Here is a 20,649-nt window from a genome sequence, read left to right as displayed (position 1 = left end):
GCAACTCCCGATGGACTGAAGTGCAGGTGGCTTCCAGTTGCTCTGAAGCGCAGGCCGATCCACTTGCTGGAATAGCAGGACTGTCCTCGATATCCCTCAGAGGCGGGCGATCCGGCTTTCTGCTGTATAGGACGCGCAGTCTCTCACTCCTGGTCACACACAGACCTTCTGCTGGCAGGTGTTGAATGGCGTCCAGAGAGGCTAAAAGCAGGCCGCGCCTGTCCTTTTATCACTCCTCCCAGCAGGCAGTTCTGCGTGCTTTGCATTGTCTGTCCTGTAGTTCAGGGCTGATCCAGCTAACAGAGTCACTTCCTCTTCCAAACTACATCTCCCACAATACTTTGCTGCATTCCTTCTCAAAGAGTGAGGAAAAATCCTGACAGTCCAGCAGCCACTAGGGGGAGACAAACTCCTTTGCAAACGCAAACAAGCTGTTAAACTATAATGACTATAGTAGCAAACCCTTGACTACATATGTTTATTAAAAAATTAGCTAATGGCTACAGGATACATACTAAATTACAGAATATAAAATAGTGTAAAAAGGTTCAGTTATATAGTTGAGATAAGGTTTCCTTGTTAAGTATGCATATGTGTATTTGTGTATAGGTCCTTCTTAATGTGTGCTGCAAAATCTTTTGTCTCCAAAAAGTGCAGCTATATGCCCCTTCCTTCTAATGAACAGGCTGACTTAAAGAGCAACTGCAGTCTGCTCACATACTTTGTAATAAAAACATCTTTGCCATTATGAAACTTCCCTCCAACCACTTTGCATATTGTTTTATATATACTGTAATTCTGTACTTGGCAAATATGCTGCAGAAATCTCCCTCCTCTGAGTCTGGCTGCATCCATTTTAACTGTGGGCAGCTGAAGCTGCTGCCTGTTCACTTCTTGGATTTACACAGACACACAGAGGCACACCTCCAGCTCTGCAGCTCTCATTGGCCTGCTTATGACTCCTCCCTCCCATCCTGCCAAACTCTCACAAGAGTGAGATACAGAGCTGTGCATGATTAATGACCAGACAAGAAACAGGAAGTGGGCTGTAAAAGGTATTTACAGGCAGAATAAAAATGTTTTACTATCCAAATTTAAAACAACAAGGGCAGATGATTCAATAGAGGGAAAGTTGAAAAAAAAATGACTGAAGGTAATATTAATCGTACAAAAGTACAATTCATACAAAAGTTACATGCCACAAAAGTAGCAGGCGTGGGTGCATCCATGATTAGGGTAGAGAGCTCCATCATTTTGGTTAACATGGATCTGTCTTGCCTGTGTGTGACTACCCAGGGGTCTGCTAATACATTTATAGCTAGGGGGAACTGTTGGTGTTTAGCTTTGGTCATATTTATATGTTGCCGATTGTTTTGTAGGAATGTACCAATCCTTGCTGTGATGCTGCTACCTGCAAATTCAAAAATAAAGCCCAATGTTCAGATGGAGAATGTTGTGAGAATTGCAAGGTAAGTGGAATATAGAGGATAGGGAAATGTAAGTTTTTTTTTTTTTTTTACATCTTTCCATTCACATTCTAAAGTTAGCATAGAGGAAACAATCCCAGCATCTTTACTACTGTACCTCCCAGCACTCCAGACACTACACCCTAACACCCAGGGCCGTCTTTAATATTGATTGGACCCTGGGCAAAACTTTTCTTGGCCCCCCCCCCCAGTTTACTGAATCAGATCAGGCAGCTATTGCGATTGGTTGCCAGAGATCACAGTGTATCATTACCGCTCACTGACTGGTTGCTAGAGGTTACAGCACACATTACGGCTCACTGATTAGTTGCTAGAGGTTACAGCACATGATTTCTGCTTGTTGATTGGCTGCTAGAGATTACTGTGGATATGACCTCAGGGGGGCATGATATACATATCAATGCCACCGCCCGCCGCTATTTACATATGATTGCTGCCGCTATTTACATATGAATGCCGGTGATTTACATGTAAACACAGGGTCTGCAGGTGAGTCATCTGTACACAACAAAAGGGCAGAGCTGGGCAGCATTAGTAGCAGCACTTCACACTGAGATATTGGGACACAGCATGGGACTAAAACCTCAAGGGACGAGGGAATTTAAACCAGGATAGTTGGCAAGTATGAGGCAGATGCTTTGGGCCCCACAACAATGACAGGGCCCAGGGCAGCTGCCCCTTTTGCCCTGCCTTAAAAACGGCCCTGCTAACACCCCAGACACTGCATTATTCTGCCAGCAATCCTGCCAGTGCATACTCAATCCCTGCTTCCCCTTGTCACCTTTGTCAGGGATGTGGATAGAGGACAAGAGGCTGAAACCTCAGTTTCTGGAGTCTTTACCCACTTCCTCCTCCCTCTGATAACATTGTCTCCTCCCCAGTACCGCTTGTAGGGACCAGTCCAGTATTTCAATTTTGCTGGCCTATGAGAGTGCTTTTGCTTGAGAAGCCATTTAAATTGCTGTTGCAGCTCAATAAACCAAGGCAAATATTGAGTGCAAGTTTTAGGGTGCTATAGGTTCTACAGCAGCTTCATGAATCAGATGCATCCATATTGGTATTTGGGCTCTCTAGTTTCTAAGAAGAGCTGGGTACTTGCCAAGCTATAACAAATTAAGAGAGGGTCACACAATGAGAAGCTGAAAGTTTTTACTTTTCGCCTTTTCATATTTTATTTTATTTAAAGTGGGAAGTTAAAGTTTGTGAAACATTTGTTCAAAAATGATTAAAGGAGGCAATCGTAGTTGTCTTTACCAACACATCTATGGCCGGCAGAGCTATGATTAAAATTATTGTCCTCTTTCTAAGGCTAGGTTCACACTATTGCGAATTGGAATGCGGGTTTCCCCGCACCCAATTCGCATGTCAGGGGACCGTGACCAGTTCACACCGCTCCGGGACGGCTGCGGAGCAAATTGCACAAGAGTTCTGTGCATTTTCTGGTCCGAATTCAACCAAAAATTCGGACCGAAATCGGACCTGTGAATAGGGACACACCGGACCCCTGCTGTGAGCCGCTCCACCCGGCAGTGTGAACCCACCCTTAATCAGACTTTCTACTCACATTTCTTGTCTCCTTGCAGATCAAGAAAGCAGGCATTGTGTGCCGACCTGTAAAGGATGAGTGTGACCTTGCAGATATGTGTGATGGGAAGAATCCAAAATGTCCATCTGATCGTTTCATATTTAATGGACAACCCTGCAATGATGGCCAGGGTTTCTGCTACAATGGGACGTGTCCGAGTTTGGAAGGCCAGTGCGTGAACCTATGGGGAGCAGGCAAGTAAACCTTAACAGCTTTTTTAACTAGGATATATATATATAATAAATATACACACAGTATCTCACAAAAGTGAGTACACCCCTCACATTTTTGTAAATATTTTATCATATCTTTTCATGTGACAACACTGAAGAAATTACACTTTGCTACAATGTAAAGTATTGAGTGTAGAGCTTGTATAACAGTGTAAATTTGCTGTCCCCTCAAAATAACTCAACACACAGCCATTAATGTCTAAACCGCTGGCAACAAAAGTGAGTACACCCCTAAGTGAAATGTCCAAATTGGGCCCAATTGGCCATTTTCCCTCCCCGGTGTCATGTGACTCGTTAGTGTTACAAGGTCTCAGGTGTGAATGGGGAGCAGGTGTGTTAAATTTGGTGTTATCGCTCTCACTCTCTCATACTGGTCACTGGAAGTTCAACATGGTACCCCATGACAAAGAACTCTCTGAGGATCTGAAAAAAAGAATTGTTGTTCTACATAAATGGCCTAGGCTGTACAAAGATTGCCAAGACCCTGAAACTGAGCTGCAGCATGGTGGCCAAGACCATACAGCGGTTTAACAGGACAGGTTCCACTCAGAACAGGCCTCGCCATGGTCGACCAAAGAAGTTGAGTGCATGTGCTCAGCGTCATATTCAGAGGTTGTCTTTGGGAAATAGACGTATGAGTGCTGCCAGCATTTCTGCAGAGGTTGAATGGGTGGGGGGTCAGCCTGTCAGTTCTCAGACCATACGCCACACACTGCATCAAATTGGTCTGCATGTCTGTCGTCCCAGAAGGAAGCCTCTTCTAAAGATTTTGCTGAAGACAAGCAGACTATGGACATGGATTACTAGAACCATGTCCTGTGGTCTGGTGAGACCAAGATAAGCTTATTTGGTTCAGATGGTGTCACGTGTGTGTGGCAGGAACCAAAGAAAAGTGTGTCTTGCCTACAGTCTAGCATGGTGGTGGGAGTGTCGTGGTCTGGGGCTGCATGAGTGCTGCCAGCACTGAGGAGCTACAGTTCATTGAGGGAACCATGAATAGCAACATTTTACTGTGACATACTGAAGCCGAGCATGATCCCTCCCTTCGTAGACTGGGCCACAGGGCAGTATTCCAACATAACGACCCCAAACATACCTCCAAGAAGACCACTGCCTTGCTAAAGAAGCTGAGGGTAAAGACGATGGACTGGCCAAGCATGTCTCCAGACCTAAACCCTATTGAGCATCTGTGGGGCATCCTCAAACGGAAGGTGGAGAAGCGCAAGATCTCTAACATCCACCAGCTCCGTGATGTCGTCATGGAGGAGTGGAAGAGGACTCCAGTGGTAACCTGTGAAGCTCTGGTGAACTCCATGCCCAAGAGGGTTAGGGCAGTGCTGGAAAATAATGGTGGCCACACAAAATATTGACACTTTGGGCCCAATCTGGACATTTTCCTTAGGGGCGTTTTCACTTTTGTTGCAAGCGGTTTAGATATTAATGGCTGTGTGTTGAGTTATTTTGAGGGGACAGAAAATTCACACTGTTATACAAGCTGTACACTCACTACTTTACATTGTAGCAAAGTGTCATTTCTTTAGTGTTGTCACATGAAAAGATATTATAAAATATTTAAAAATGTGAGGGGTGTACTTACTTTTGTGAGATAGTGTGAGTGTGTGTGTGTGTATTTTTATATATATATATTAGGCATAAGCCCATCTAGTTCAACCAATAAATATATATTTATAGAGAGAGAGAGAACACATATTGTTGGGTGATTGCAGTTATCATTAACTGTATGTTGATTACAAGGCTTGGCACATTTTTGTGAGGAAGTATTTAGTGAACAAAGATTTGTCAATTGATCAGTTGACGGTGATGTACAACTTAGAGCCAGTATATATTATGTTATTTAATGTGACAGCAGCTGTCATCAAATCCACTTGCTATAAAAAAAAAAACTGAGTCTGTTTAGAAAATATTAATTGTATGAAGGATTGGACCAAATGTCATTTTCTGTAATAGAGTAATTGAATTACTGTATCCTCTTTGCCATCGAGTGGCCAAAATGCAGAATAGTTTTCGGAAATACCTACAGAGAAAATATACTGCCGTTTGGCCACTAGATGGAGCTAACAATATAAGAATTATTCCATTACAAAAAAAAAAAAAAAAACAGGTAAAAATCGTCCAGGCTGCATAAATACTTCTGATGAAAATTAATAGACCCCTATTAAGAAAATTAATAAAAGGATCTTTGATTATATCACCCCCATTAAATCATTCTCTGCAGCTATTACTTTGTACCACTACCCCCTCCCTTTAGAATGTAAGCTCTGCGAGCAGGGCCCTCCTCTACCTTTTGTATTGAACTGTACTGTAATTGTGTTGTCTCCCCTATACATTGTAAAGCGCTGCATAAACCGTTGGCGCTATATAAATCGCATATAATAATAATAATATCAGCACTGAGTTCTTTGGGATCTCTATCTACAGCTGTTTTTTATTATGATTAAAAAGGTTTAAAAATCAGTCATTGATGATCAGTTTACCTCTTTCCACAGGTGCTTCAGTAGGACAGGACTTTTGTTTTAAATACAATCAGAGAGGCGCCAACTATGGATACTGCCAGTACATTGCCAATAACTATGTCGCATGTGGGGAAAAGTGAGTATTCTATTGCAGCTTTGCCTCATTCATAGCCTGTGAGAAATATGGAGGCTCTTGTGGCTGTCCTGAGCTCCTTTTGAAAATGCTAGCTGTCTGGTTGTCTGACTTTCAGAGCAACATTGCAGAAAATAAAGTCAGAATCCTGATCTACATAATTCTTCCAGTCAATGACCCAACATTGTGAAGCTAGAGAACCAAAATGACAGAACTTTTTTAAGCCAATGAAGGTCACTCATTTCTCTCCAATTTTCACTTCTAACCCTTCAACCAATAGTATGGTAATATTATGCAATATCCTTCAGCCTCTACAGGGAATCAGAGTAATATGTAAATTAAAAAAATGGTGGGGAGTGGGGGCAAGGTGTCTTAATGGACTTCTAACACTAGGGGCTCTAATAGGCTTCAAATATAGGGTGGACTCGGGGCACAGAGCACTGCGCTCAGAACCCACCCAGTTGTGTGACAATAGTGAATTAATATTTGCTATTGTCACACTGATCCTCCTCCCGGCCAATTAAGAAGCGGGTCTTGAGGCCTGTCACCCAATTGTCTGAAAGGGCAGGCAATCCTATTGGACGCCAAGTAGGAGGAGGGAGGAGACATATGACGGAAGCCACCATGATACAGAAGAGGAGAAGAGAACACAGGAGCCGCTGCCCACTGCCCATAGCCTGGGGCGGGTGGTTGTTTGCCGCCCCCCCCGCAAAAAAAAACACCAGCTGCCACTGTGTATACCCATTCTTTCATGTGATATTTTTTATATCCTAATTCTAAAGAACATTTTTACATGGTTTATCTTTTTACAGAGATCTAAAGTGTGGAGTGCTGTACTGCTCTGGAGGAAGCAAAGATCCCAAAATAAATGCGGCTGTTGCTACAATTTCCACCTGTAAGGGGGTTTTACACTCAGAGGGAATGGTGAAGAATGGAACAATGTGTGGAGAAGGAATGGTAAGCACAGAGAAAAGATAAAAAAAATATATATATATATGTATGTATATGTAGATATATATATTACGGTGTGTATAAGTGTGTGATGAATAAATATATATACATATATTTATAGTTGTGCTCATAAGTTTACATACTCTGGCAGATTTTATGATTTCTTGGCCATTTGTCAGAGAATATAAACAATAACACAAAAACATTTCTTTTACTCATGGTTAGTGTTTCGCTGAAGCCATTTATTATCAATCAACTGTGTTTACTCTTTTTAAATCATAATGGCAACAGAAACTACCCAAATGACCCTGATCAAAAGTTTATATACCCTGTTGATTTTGGCCTGATAACATGCACACAAAGGGGGTTTGAATGGCTATTAAAGGTATCCATTCTCATCTGTTATCTGTTTGCTTGTAATTAGTGTGTGTGTGTGTGTGTGTGTGTGTGTGTGTGTGTGTGTATAAAAGGTCAGTGAGTTTCTGTTTTCAATTATTTTTAATAAATTATTATACTAATATAAAACCTTACATATCATTCCAAAAGCATATATACAAATCATTCAAAAACACAAGAATGGATCTGTCCTAGGATATATCATCCTCAAAAATGTCAAACTTCTTAGAAAAAGTAAAAATTGAAAAAAAGCTCATATTCCATTAACTCACTCCGCTCCCCCCAACCTCTTCTACAAACACCCCCATTTCCTGTTACATAATGTGAAGAAAAAAAAGGGGGGGGGGTGGATTTTTCCACTATTGTGTATAGTAGGTCATTCTCCTTATTCCCTCCCAAGTTATTAAATACCCCTACCAAATTTTCTATTTGTGTAAAGTGAATTCTTGTATTTCCCTTTTATTTAAAAGGGAGCGATAGTCTCAACCCTCAACCCCCATTTTACCTAATTCCTTCCCCAAATTTATCAAATATCCCTACCGAATTTTCTATTCCCAATGTCCCTTACTAAACCATGAATTACAGTGTGTATCAAAAATGTGATTATAGTTTAACTTTTAAGAGGGTGGATCCAGGGTAGGATAACTACATATATCCTGCCCCTAGATTCCAACCAAAAAAAAAGGGAGGGGGGGGGATAGAGGAGGAGGGGGAAACATAGGGAGGGACTATAAATAACGTCCTCACTACCCATGTAACTCAAGTAAATAAAGGATTGTTTGAATTCCAACCAACTCTTCCAGGTTCTATAAAATCTTACTTCAGAGTCATTTTGTAAGTATATTAATTCTTCCATTAGCCTAGTTTTATCTACTTCCCTAAACCAATCCTTTATCGTCTGTATTTTCTTTGATTTCCATAGCTTTCGGGATTAATGATTTCACTGCATTTAACAGGAATGGGGTAGTTGCTGCTCTATAGTTTTTCCTTGAATCACCCATCGCATGGAACAAACATTGCCAAGGGTCTTGCCCAATTTCAGCCCGGCTGATATTCCTAAGTATAATACTTCCTCCCAATATGGCTGAATCAAAGGGCATTACCACCATATATGAGCATGGGCTCCCACCTCCCCACATTCCCTCCAACACAGAAACGAAATATCGGGATTGCTTTTATTCAATTTTGATGGAACATAATACCACTTAGTTAATAATTTATAATTCATTTCTTTTGTCCTTGTGTCTGTTGAAGTGGAATGTATCTAATCAATAACTTTACGTTTCAGCGTTTCTGACAATGGCTGATTCAATTCCATTTCCCAACTCTCCAAAAGACCCATGGACCCAGAATCTGTCAACATCTTATATATACTAGAAATCCCCTGTCTATTTATTCCCCCATGGTTAACAAGTCTTTCCCATGGGCTTTACCTGCTGACTGGTCGGAGAGGTTTTGCAAGAGACTCCACAAAATGTTGGAGTTGTCTGTATCTCCAAACATCCCATGGTGTTGTGCCATATCTTTCTCGCAATTCCAGTAATGAACAAAGAACATTTCCTTTCAGAAAATCTTTTAGTCTCAGACAGTCCGAGACGGTCCATTTTATGTACAGCTTATTCTCTTTCCCTGGCGGGAATAAGTTAGTATTTGAGAGAGGCATCAAAGGACTATTATGTTCCCATGATATACTTTTAAGTAGCTTATCCCATGATCTTAAAGTTTTTATTGTATTTGGGGCCATTTCTCTAGAGAGACCTCTATATTAGGAGGGATATACAACTTAAGCGAGGTCACTTTAACACATAAAGAGATGAATATATTAAATCTAGGCTTAAAATGTGGCCTGAAAAGGCCCATTAGTACATTTGACGTGTGTATGTGTGTGTATATATATATATATATATATATATATATATATATATATATATATATATATATATATATATATATATATGTATGTATGTATGTATGTATATATGTATGTGTGTATGTGTGTGTGTGTGTACATGAGGAAGCTTAATATTAAAAAAAAATATTTTTTCGGTAGCACCCCGAATCCTGTATATACCAATAGCCACCCTTCAGGGCTAGTAGATAGTGGCCTTGACCATCTCACTCCTAAAAAGAACGTAAATACTAGACATATACAGGAAGGAACTGAAATGTTGAAAAAGAAAAAGGAGATAATAATTAGGCCTGCGAACAAAGGAGGAGGAGTGGTTATTTTGACGAAAGACTTTTATCATGGCCACATTTCAAAAATGCTTTCTGAATCTATACCTATTTTACAGGATGTGGACTTAGCAGGAAAAGACGAGGTACTGCTTGTAACTGCTGACGTATCATCTCTCTACACAATGATACAGAATTAAGATGCCCTTTTGGCCCTGAATTGGGCTTTAAGTCAGAGAGATGACCTTCCATATAATCAAAGTTTTTTTGAGAAACATTCTAGACTTCTGCTTATCCTACAATTATTTTTGGTACGGTAATAATTTTTTATCCCAGCAGAGAGGTGCTGCCATGGGCGCGAAATTCGCTCCCAGTATTTTTCATGGGAGAATGGTAGGATAAGATCATTTTTAGTGTAAAAAGAGAAGAATTAATCTTTTACAAACGATACATCGATGACTTGTTTTTCATATGGGCAGGATCAACAGAATCTCTCCAACAGTTCATTCAGAAACAAAACAATAATAATAACATTAAGCTTACAACTCAGTGGAGTAGAGAAGAAATCAACTTTTTGGATGTCAACATATACCGTCATAATGATAAATTAGAGACAAAAGTTTTCTTTAAGCCAATGGATCGAAACAGTTACCTCCCAATACAGAGTGGACATCACCCACTCTGGTTAAAGAACATTCCCAAGGGTCAGATCATAAGAGTGAAAAGAAATTGCTCTCAGACTGACAACTTTATCTCCCAGTCAAAAATATTGAGAGACAGGTTTGAGGCTAAGGGATATAACCCACAGTTCCTAGACAACATAGTGGAAGAGGTACGAATAATACCTAAAGAGGATTGTCTAAGGGAAACCGCACCGATTAGACAGAATAACAGTCAAGAGTGAGGCTTTATCTCAGGGTTTCATTCACAGTTTAGAGAAGTGGAATCTATCTTCAAATAACATTGGCATGTATTACTTTTAGATAAAAAGTTCAATACTGTACTTCCTTCTACTCCTAAATGTATTTACAGGAAAGCACCCAGCTTTGGTGATAGGGTCATAAACAAAAGTATTAGATCCACCCACCAGACCTCCCTCCTTTTGGGATAAGGAAGGCTTTTTTGCATGTAGAAGATGTAGAGCTTGCAGGGAATTAATAAGAGCTTTAACATTAGGAAATTCATCACCACACACATGGTATACGCCCTAGAATGTCCATGCAGGCTTATGTACATAGGACACACAAAGAGACCCCTAAAGGTGAGAATAGCCGAACATGTTCAGAATATAAAAATTGGATTCAAAGATCACAATGTTTCTCTACATTTCAAACTGAAACACAATCAGGTCCCATCAGGCCTGAAATTTTGGGGTGTTGAGTGCCTTAAACCAGTTTGTAGAGGTTCCAACATTCTAGGGACCTCTCAAAACAGGAAACTCATTGGATATTCCTTACAGACACTCTTTCACCCAAAGGGTTAAATATTGAGTTGAACATCAATTGTTTTATCAGTGATTCTTAAATGAGTCCTGACACAGCATATTTTTTAATATATTTTTTACTATAGAAATCTTCATTGTTTACATATGATGGTCTGAATCTATGTGATAAATTAAATTGGGTTAACTGGGAGGATATTTTGCTAGGGAATGTTCAGAGGATGCCCTTGGGGTATTTCTTCTGAATGTTTTTCAAAATATTTTTCCAAAATATATATAATTTTCTTATATATTAATTTTTCATTTAAAATTTAAAAATGTTCTATTAGTTCATATATCTAAAAGGTTTATTTTATGAATTTTTAGAGTTTTTTAAAACGTTTTCTCTGCTTGCTATTGACTTAGTATCTGGTAATTATTTGGAAAATACGTAATATTACGGTATTTGCCTATGCAGATTTGTTATATTTGCATTGTCACTGAAAGTGGCTATTTTATATTGTATTGTTTTAATAATAAAAATATGTTAGGATTCCGCCACTCGGCTGTTGGTGCCTGTAAATTTATTTCCCCCCCCGGTGCCGGACTGTAGTATGTTGTGTGCATAGGAGGAGGAATGATCGGCACATAAAGGGTAAACAGGCCGAGTCACAGATCCTATCCTATTTTAGACCGGATCGTAGCGTCATGAGCTCACCTCCTCAGTTGAAGTCAGAAGTGACGAAACGCGTCAGTTACGTGGTCTCCACGATGAGCGGAAGTGACATTTGCGTGTCACGGTCAGCTGGGAACCACCAGGAAGAAATTAACGCGACTGTTCGTATGATACAGGCGGCTTCCTACACAGCAGGACCGGTGACTACGCTACGTTTTTCTTTTAAATTGCTCTATTGTTTTAACAAGCTAGTACATATATTATGTATGGGGGGCTTTTGGCTACAATAAAACTTTGAAAAACAGGATTACGCTATGTGGCAATTTTACTTTTTTATATGATCCTGCTGCATTGGAGCCATCTACACCTCCATCCTAACAGAATTAGTGGATGACTTGCCTTTAGAGTTACAGCAAAGGATTACCTTAAGGTGTACGAAATATTAATATATGGTGAGTGTATACCCTAAGGGGAGTGTTACTCACGTGGTGGCATTCATGGCATGTGGTGCACGAGTGGTGACAACTAGGATCACCATAACAAGAGCTTCACCCATTTAAAGAAGTCATTTCACCTTTTCTTTTTCTTATGTGGAATCATATAAAAGCTTGTTACATGTGGATGGACTGACATGAGCGCTGCTATGGCATTTTAAGAACATAGGATGTGTTGGACATTTTAAATGCTATTACTTCTATTTAGACCTCTATATTGCCTTGGGATCCAGATAATTTGGCCCAAAGCTAATTTACTTATATTTTCCTCCAGTGACATCCATTTTTCAGAAGTGCTATGAACCCAGTCTATTATTCACCGCAGTACATGGTACTTCTCAAAGTCTGGAAGGAATACGCCCCCCCTTTTCTTTTGGTCTACTCATTATTTTATAGGCAATATGTTTACCTCTATTTTTCCATATGAATTTCTGCAGTAAGTCTAAAGGTTCTAAAGTATGCCCCCGGGATGTTAATCGGGAGACTTTGAAAGATATATAAGGCTTTCGGGAGAATCATCATTTTAATTACACTTATCCTGTCAATAAGTTTCTGGACTCCTGACAGAGCCTTGCATCTTTCATCCAGTGCTGCACTGATGTTTCTGGATTCTGAGTCATGGGGAAAGCAAAAGAATTGTCAAAGGATCTGTGGAAAAAGGTAGTCAAACTGTATAAAACAGGAACGGGATATAAAAAAGATATCCAAGGAATTAAGAATGCCAATCAATAGTGTTCAAACTCTAATCAAGAAGTGGAAAATGAGGGGTTCTGTTGAAACCAAATGACAGTCAGGTAGACCAACTAAAATTTCAGCCACAGGTGCCAGGAAAAATGTTCGGAAAGAAAAAAAAAACCCACAAATAACTTCAGGTGAAATACAGGACTCTGAAAACCATGTGGTGTGGCTGTTTCAAGATGCACAATAAGGATGCACTTGAAGAAAGATGGGCTGCATGGTTGAGTCGCCAAAAGAAAGCCATTACTACATAAATGCCACAAAGTATCCCCCTTACAATACGCCAAACAGCACAGAGACAAGCCTCAAACCTTCTGGCACAAAGTCATTTGGAGTGATGAGACCAAAATTGAGCTTTTTGGCCACAACCATAAATGCTACATTTGGAGAGGAGACAACAAGGCCTATAATGAAAGGTACACCATTCCTACTGTGAAACATGGAGGTGGATCGTTGATGTTTTGGGGGCGTGTAAGCTACAAAGGCACAGGAAATTTGTTCAAAATTGCTGGCAAGATGAATGCAGTATGTTATCAAAAAATACCAGAGGAACATTTGCATTCATCAGCCAGGAAGCTGCGCATGGGACGTACTTAGACATTCCAACATGACAATGATCCAAAACACAAGGCCAAGTCGACCTGTCATTGGCTACAGCAGAATTGAGTGAAGGTTCTGGACTGGCCATCTCAGTCTCCTGATCTCAATATCATTGAGCCACTCTGGGGAGATCTCAAACATGCAGTTCATGCAAGACAGCCCAAGAATTAACAGGGTCTTGAGTCTTTTTGCCAAGAGGAATGGGCAGCTTTACCATCTGAGAAGATAAAGAGCCTCATCCACAAATACCACAAAAGATTTCAAGCTGTCATTGATGTTAAAGGGGGCAGGCAATACACGGTATTAAGAACTGGGTATGTAAACTTTTGATCAGGGTCATTTGGGTAGTTTCTGTTGCCATTATGATTCAAAAAGACTAAACACAGTTGATTAATAATAAATGGCTTCAGCCACACACTAACCACGAGTGAAAGAAAAGTTTTTGTGTTATCATTCATATTTTTATGAAAAATGGCCAAGAAATCATAAATTCTGCCCAGGGAATGTAAACTTATGAGCACAACTGTGTGTGTGTGTGTGTGTGTGTGTGTGTGTGTGTGTGTGTGTATATATGTGATAACACTGAAGAAATTACACTTTGCTACAATGTAAAGTAGTGAGTGTACAGCTTGTATGACAGTATAAATTTGCTGTCCCCTCAAAATAAAACAACACACAGTCATTAATATCTAAACCACTGGCAACAAAAGTGAGTACGCCCCTAAGTGAAAATGTCCAGATTGGGCCCAAAGCGTCAATATTTTGTGTGGCCACCATTATTTTCCAGCACTGCCCTAACCCTCTTGGGCATGGAGTTCACCAGAGCTTCACAGGTTGCCACTGGAGTCCTCTTCCACTCCTCCATGACGATATCACTGAGCTGGTGGATGTTAGAGATCTTGCGCTCCTCCACCTTCCATTTGCGGATGCCCCACAGATGCTCAATAGGGTTTAGGTCTGGAGACATGCTTGGCCAGTCCATCATTTTTATCCTCAGCTTCTTTAGCAAGTAAGTGGTCGTCTTGAAAGTGTGTTTGGGGTCATTATCATGTTGGATTACTGCCCTGCAGCCCAGTATCCGAAGAGAGGAGATCATGCTCAGCTTCAGTATGTCACAGTACATGTTGGTATTCATGGTTCCCTCAATGAACTGTAGCTCCCCAGTGCCGGCAGCACTCATGCAGCCCCAGACCATGACACTCCCACCACCATGCTTGACTGTAGGCAGGACACACTTGTCTTTGTACTCCTCCCCTGGTTGCCGCCACACACGCTTGACACCATCTGAACCAAATAAGTTTATCTTGGTCTCATCAGACCACAGGAGATGGTTCAAGTAATCCATGTCCTTAGTCTGCTTGTCTTCAGCAAACTGTTTGCAGGCTTTCTTGTGCATCATCTTTAGAAGAGGCTTCCTTCTGGGACGACAGCCATGCAGACCAATTTTATGCAGTGTGCGGCGTATGGTCTGAGCACTGACAGGCTGACCCCCTACCCCTTCAACCTCTGCAGCAATGCTGGCAGCACTCATATGTCTATTTCCCAAAGACAACCCCTGGATATGACACTGAGCACGTGCACTCAACTACTTTGGTCGACCATGGTGAGACCTGTTCTGAGTTGAACCTGTCCTGTTAAACGGCTCTATGGTCTTGGTCACCATGCTGCAGCTCAGTTTCAGGGTCTTGCCACTCTTCTTATAGCCTAGGCCATCTTTATGTAGAGCAACAAATCTTTTTATCAGATCTTCAGAGAGTCCTTTGCCATGAGGTGCCATGTTAAACTACCAGTGATAAGTATGAGAGAGTGAGAGCGATAACACCAAATTTAACACACTTGTTCCCCATTCACACCTGAGACCTTGTAACACTAATGAGTCACATGACACCAGGGAGGAAAAATGGTTAATTGGGCCCAATTTGGACATTTTCACTCAGGGGTGTACTCACTTTTGTTGCCAGCGGTTTAGGTATTAATGGCTGTGTGTTGTTATTTTGAGGGGACAGCAAATTTACACTGTTATACAAGCTGTACACTCACTACTTTACCACAACAAGTAGTTCTGAAATACTCCTGTTCCTCCTAAATATAATAACTATATACACTTTTCTTGTAGGTTTGTTACAATGGGAAATGTGTCAGTGTAAACAGTGCCTTCCGCTCAACAAACTGTTCTGCCAGCTGCCCGGGACATGGGGTAAGATCTTACTATGCAGTACTGTGGACATGTTGTTGGGTGTTGTATATTAAAGGGAAACTTGTGTTGAGACAATTATGGGCTGCCATTGTTGACCTCTGTTTCTGAAAATGCCATTTACCTGGCTATCACACTCACTGATCCCATGGCTTCAAAACACTCTGGGTCATTGACTCAAACGACATCTATAGTTACTTTTTATTTATTACTGACTACCCGATTTACATAATTGTTCCAAATCAGTGACTGAGAAAATTAATGAAGCCCAAACCCAGGAAATTTGAACAGTATCCCATTGCACTGGGGCTGGACTCACACGGCTTGTTTAGTCTAGGGTTGAGGAGAAGCACTTTAACCTACCTGATCCTCTTCCCCTTTGAGAGATGGCGCTCCCCTATGCTCTGGTGGTGGACTGTCCCTAGGTGTCCTCACATCCAGTGCAGGGCTATGGACCCTGCATTGGTATTGATGATGTCAGGACCTTAGACTACTGAAGCATAGGGGTAAAGATGGAGCGAAGGATACCATAAATCTATTAATTAAAGTGGTTGTAAAGCCTTAGGGTTTTTTTACCTTAATGCATTTTATGCATTAAGGAAAAAAACCTTCTGTGCTGCATGTGCCCCCCCCCCCCACCCTTCTTATATTTATTTGAGCCTAACCCTGATCCAGCACAGCGGCTCTCCCGACTCTGTCCCTCCTTACTGCACAGATTGATAGCAGTGGGAACCATTGACTCCTGCTGCTGTCAATCGATTTCTGTGATTAGGGAGCAGGAGGCGGGGCCAAGCTGCCAGGTCTGTGTGAATGGACGCAAACAAGGTGGCTCGGGAGCGAGCCCGCACAAGTGCCCCCCATGGGAAAGCCGCTTCCTATGGGGGCACTTGCCGAAGAGGAGGAGCCCAGAGCGCCAGTGGGGGACCCCAGAAAAGGAGGATCAGGGCTGCTATGTGCAATACCATTGCACAGAACAGGTAAGTATAAAAGGTTTGGGTTTTTTTTTTTAAAGGAAAAAAAATTGCGTTTTAGTGCTTTAAGTTTCCCAGGGTTGGGTTTTAAAGCCATCATCAGCATAATAACTGGGCAAATAGCATTTTTAGATGCAGACATAATTAGAGAAATTAACAAAGCGGCTTATTGCCTGCAGCCCTGCACCACCCTTTTATAGCAATTCAGCTGCAGCTGCATACAGATTCCTCTGACTGCCATCCTACTCCTCCATTAGCTTGGATGGAAGGGAATAGGTGTATACCAATGTAGTGTGCAGAGAGGGGCATGTAACATGTATGCAAATAGTCCACATCCTAAGTCCAGTCTGATGGGGATCCGTGTCAGTTTTCTATATTGAAAACTACTGCAATCCCCTTTGTTGATTTTGTGCAGAAGCCTTCACTCTGAAATAGAAACTGGTGCAAGCGGTACAGCTAGACCCAAAACAGGTCTTTCTGCTTTGTTAATGTGGCTCACGCCACTCACAATGATTTTCTGTACCATTATAATGGGATAGGAACCTTTAACCGCAGTTTTGCAAAGTGGGATATACATGTCCCTTTTTTTTCTTTCTTTTTTTTTTTTCTCTTTTTAATAAAGGTTACTGATAACAAATTAGGTGGGGGGATCCTCTTTGCGCATTGAACCAAATATCTGCTGTTCAGATAAAAAAGCCTGTTCTGGTCAATATTTAATATATGTGATATTAGTAGCTAATACAGTGCCTTGAAAAAGTATTCACACCCCTTGAGATTTTCCACATTTTGTCATGTTACAACCAAAAATGTAAATGTATATTATTGGGATTTTATGTGATAGACCAACACAAAGTGACACATAATTGTGAAGTGGAAGAAAAATGATAAATGGTTTTCAATTTTTTTTATAAATAAATATGTGAAAAGTGTGGCGTGCATTTGTATTCAGCCCCCCTGAGTCAATAATTTGTAGAACCTTCTTTCGCTGAAGTTACAGCTACAAGTCTTTTTCCGTATGTCTCTATCATCTAGAGCAGGGGTAGGCAACCCCCAGCACAGGTGCCGCAAGCGGCACACAAGACCTCTTTTACCGACACTCGGCTCCCTCCCCATCAGCAGAGCAGTGCAGGGAAGTGTCAGTGAGACACTAATGCATTCCAATTTCAGAGTTCCCCACACTGCACCTGCACTGAGGGGGAGGCACTGTGCCCCCACACATTGTAAAAGATGGGAAACATTGTTTGGTTCTCTAACTTTGCTGTAGCTGCGATCGTCAGCTTTTGTGATGGGGAAGAGATTGGGTGCAGTTCTGCAAGGGGGGCGGTCCCTGTTTCCAGAAGGAGGAGGACTGTCATTGGCCACTGCTAAAGCCAATCACAGTCCTGCTGGCCCCGTCCACCATCTGGAGGAAGATGACTCGATGGGTTGCCACAGCACAACACATCTCAGAAAGAAGAGATTTCACTGTGATTTGAGAAAACCACAATCAGGTGACAGTTTGTGGAATGACTGTTGAGCTTCTGGGAACTTTGTTGAAATTATTCCTGAACCTTTGTGTCACTTACTACTGAACCCCGGCACTCTGTGTCCCTTTAAGCCAGAGCCAGTATTCAGCGCAATGAAAATCACACACAACTTTTGATTTCGGCGCAGAGCACCGCACTTTTTCTCAGCTTCAGGGGCTCAACTTATGATCCTGCACACAGGCCCACTGCTTTCAGAAAATGCCCCTGACCTGAGCTCATCATTGCACATCCATTCCAGATACTTGTATGTGACATCCCATACATCCCATACATCCCATACATCCCATACATCACATACATTACATACATTACATACAAGCACGTGGGCTGGATGCGAGAGGTGGATCAGCAGGATTAGTGTGCCAGGACAGGTAGATGTGTCTCATCTCTGCTTCCTTTCACCTCTCTGCATATCATGCATACCATAGATGAGCAGGAGGGTACAGCGGTGGGAAAAATGAGCAGGAGAGGTTTAGAGGTGGAACAGAAGAGCAGAGGGGTTACAGTGGTGGGACAGATGAGCAGGGGGGTTCAGTGTTAGGGCAGATGTGCAGGAGTTACATTGGTGGGGCAGATGAGAAAGCGGGTTACAGTGGTGGGGCAGATGAGAAGGTGACTCAGTAGTGAGACAGAAGAGTATGGGGATACGGCAGTGGAGCAGATGTGCAGGGAGGTACAGTGGTGGGGCAGAAGAGAAAAGCGGTTACAATGGTGGGACAGAAGAGCAAGGGGGTACAGTGTTGGGGCAGATGTGCAGGAGGTACAGTGGTGGGAGGGATGAGAAGGGGGTTCAGAGGTGGGACAGAAAAGCAGAGGGTACAGTGATGGGTTAGATGAGCAGGGGGTTCAGTGGTGGGACAGAAGAGCAGGGGGTTACAGCGGTGTTAAAGGAGGTGCATTGGTGGGACAGATGAGCAGGGGGGGTACAGTGGTGAAACAGATTTTCAGGAGGGACAGTGATCTAAGGGGTGATGGTGCAGCAATTGGGGCTGATCTGAGGCGTGAGAGTGCAGAACGTTAATTTCTCACTTCTTAAGTAGTCTACAGCATTTACTTTATAAAAAATCCTTTTCGTGATTGAGAGTGTGAGAAGTTGACATTTTTTTGTTATAAAATCGCCATGCTCAATTTCTTTGAAAACATTTTTTGGCACACTGTGCTCAAAAGGTTGCCTATCCCTGATCCAGAGTGACATTTTGCTCATTCTTCTTTGCAAAATAGCTCTCAAGTTCTGTCAGATTGGATGGAGAGCTTCTGTGAACAGAAATTTTCAAGTTTTGCCACAGATTCTCAATTAAATTTAGGTCTAGACTTTGGCTGGGCCATTCTAACACATGAATATGCTTTGATTGAAACCATTCCATTGTAGCTCTGGCTGTATGTTTAGGGTGGTTGTCCTGCTGTAAGGTGTCAAGTCTTTTGCAGACTCTACAGACTCTAACAGGTTTACTTCTAAGATTGCCCTGTATTTGGCTCCATCTATCAACTCTGACCAGCTTCCCTGTCCCTGCTGAAGAAAAGCACCCTCACAACATGATGCTGCCACCACCATGTTTCACGATAGGGATGGTGTGTTCAAGGTGATGTGCAGTGTTAGGTTTCCGCCACACATAGCGTTTTGCTTTTAGGCCAAAAAGTTAAATTTTGGTCTCATCTGACCAGAGCACCTTCTTCCACATGTTTGCTGTGTCTACCACATGGCTTCTGCAAACTCTTCCATAAAGGCCAGATTTGTGGGGTGCACGACTAATAGTTGTCCTGTGGACAGATTCTCCTACCTGAGCTGTGGATCTCTGCAGCTTATCCAGAGTTATCATGGGCAACTTGGCTACTTCTCTGATTAAAGCTCTGCCTGCCCAGCCTGTCAGTTTCGGTGGACGGCCATGTCTTGGTAGGTTTGCAGTTGTGCCATACTTTTTCCATTTTCGGATGATGGATTCAACAAGGCTCCGTGAGATGTTCAAAGCTTGGGATAATTTTTTATACCCTAACCCTGCTTTAAACTTCTCCACAACTTTATCCCTGATCTGTCTGGTGTGTTCCTTGGCCTTGATGATGCTGTTTGTTCACTAAGGTCCTCTAACAAATCTCTGAGGGCTTCACAGAACAGATGTATTTATACTGAGATTAAATTACCCACAGGTGAACTCTATGTACTAATTAGGTGACTTCTGAAGGCAATTGATTCCACTAGATTTTAGTTAGGGGTATCGGATTAAAGGGGGCTGAATACAAATTCACACCACACTTTTCAGATCTTTATTTGTAAAAAAAAAAAAAAATTAAAACCATTTATAATTTTCCTTCCAGTTCAGTTATGTGCCACTTTGTGTTGGTCTATCACATAAAATCCCAGTAAAATACATTTACAATTTTGGTGGTAACATGACAAAATGTGGAAAACTGCAAGGGGAATGGATACTTTTTTTCAAGGCACTGTATGTGAACATATTCTGCTGTGTTTTTATACTTCGCTTTCTTTTTATAACTTATTATAAGAAACCTGCATAAACCAATCAAAGATTATAATCGATTATCTTAAGCACATTCTGATTTCTGCTTGGTTTCTATAAGATACAGTATACCATTACTTTTT

The 20,649-nt window shown here is 41.6% G+C and overlaps 1 protein-coding gene across 2 annotated transcripts in view; it reads left to right on the top strand.

The window, feature by feature from the left end:
* The window catches only part of LOC141133094 (zinc metalloproteinase-disintegrin-like VLAIP-B), a 108,569-nt gene that overhangs the window by 68,253 nt on the left and 19,667 nt on the right, over positions 1 to 20,649 (top strand). For both annotated transcript variants that reach the window (XM_073622225.1, XM_073622224.1), the window contains exons 13-17: positions 1,380 to 1,469; positions 3,071 to 3,266; positions 5,813 to 5,915; positions 6,725 to 6,869; positions 15,479 to 15,559. In XM_073622225.1, the coding sequence (XP_073478326.1) occupies positions 1,380 to 1,469; positions 3,071 to 3,266; positions 5,813 to 5,915; positions 6,725 to 6,869; positions 15,479 to 15,559 (615 nt within the window). The remainder of the gene's footprint in view (positions 1 to 1,379; positions 1,470 to 3,070; positions 3,267 to 5,812; positions 5,916 to 6,724; positions 6,870 to 15,478; positions 15,560 to 20,649) is intronic.

Source organism: Aquarana catesbeiana, linkage group LG03 (genome assembly GCF_042186555.1).
Source record: "Aquarana catesbeiana isolate 2022-GZ linkage group LG03, ASM4218655v1, whole genome shotgun sequence".
NCBI lineage: Eukaryota > Metazoa > Chordata > Amphibia > Anura > Ranidae > Aquarana > Aquarana catesbeiana.
Note: the sequence above shows the minus strand (reverse complement) of the source record. Positions and strands in the feature narration are given on the sequence as shown.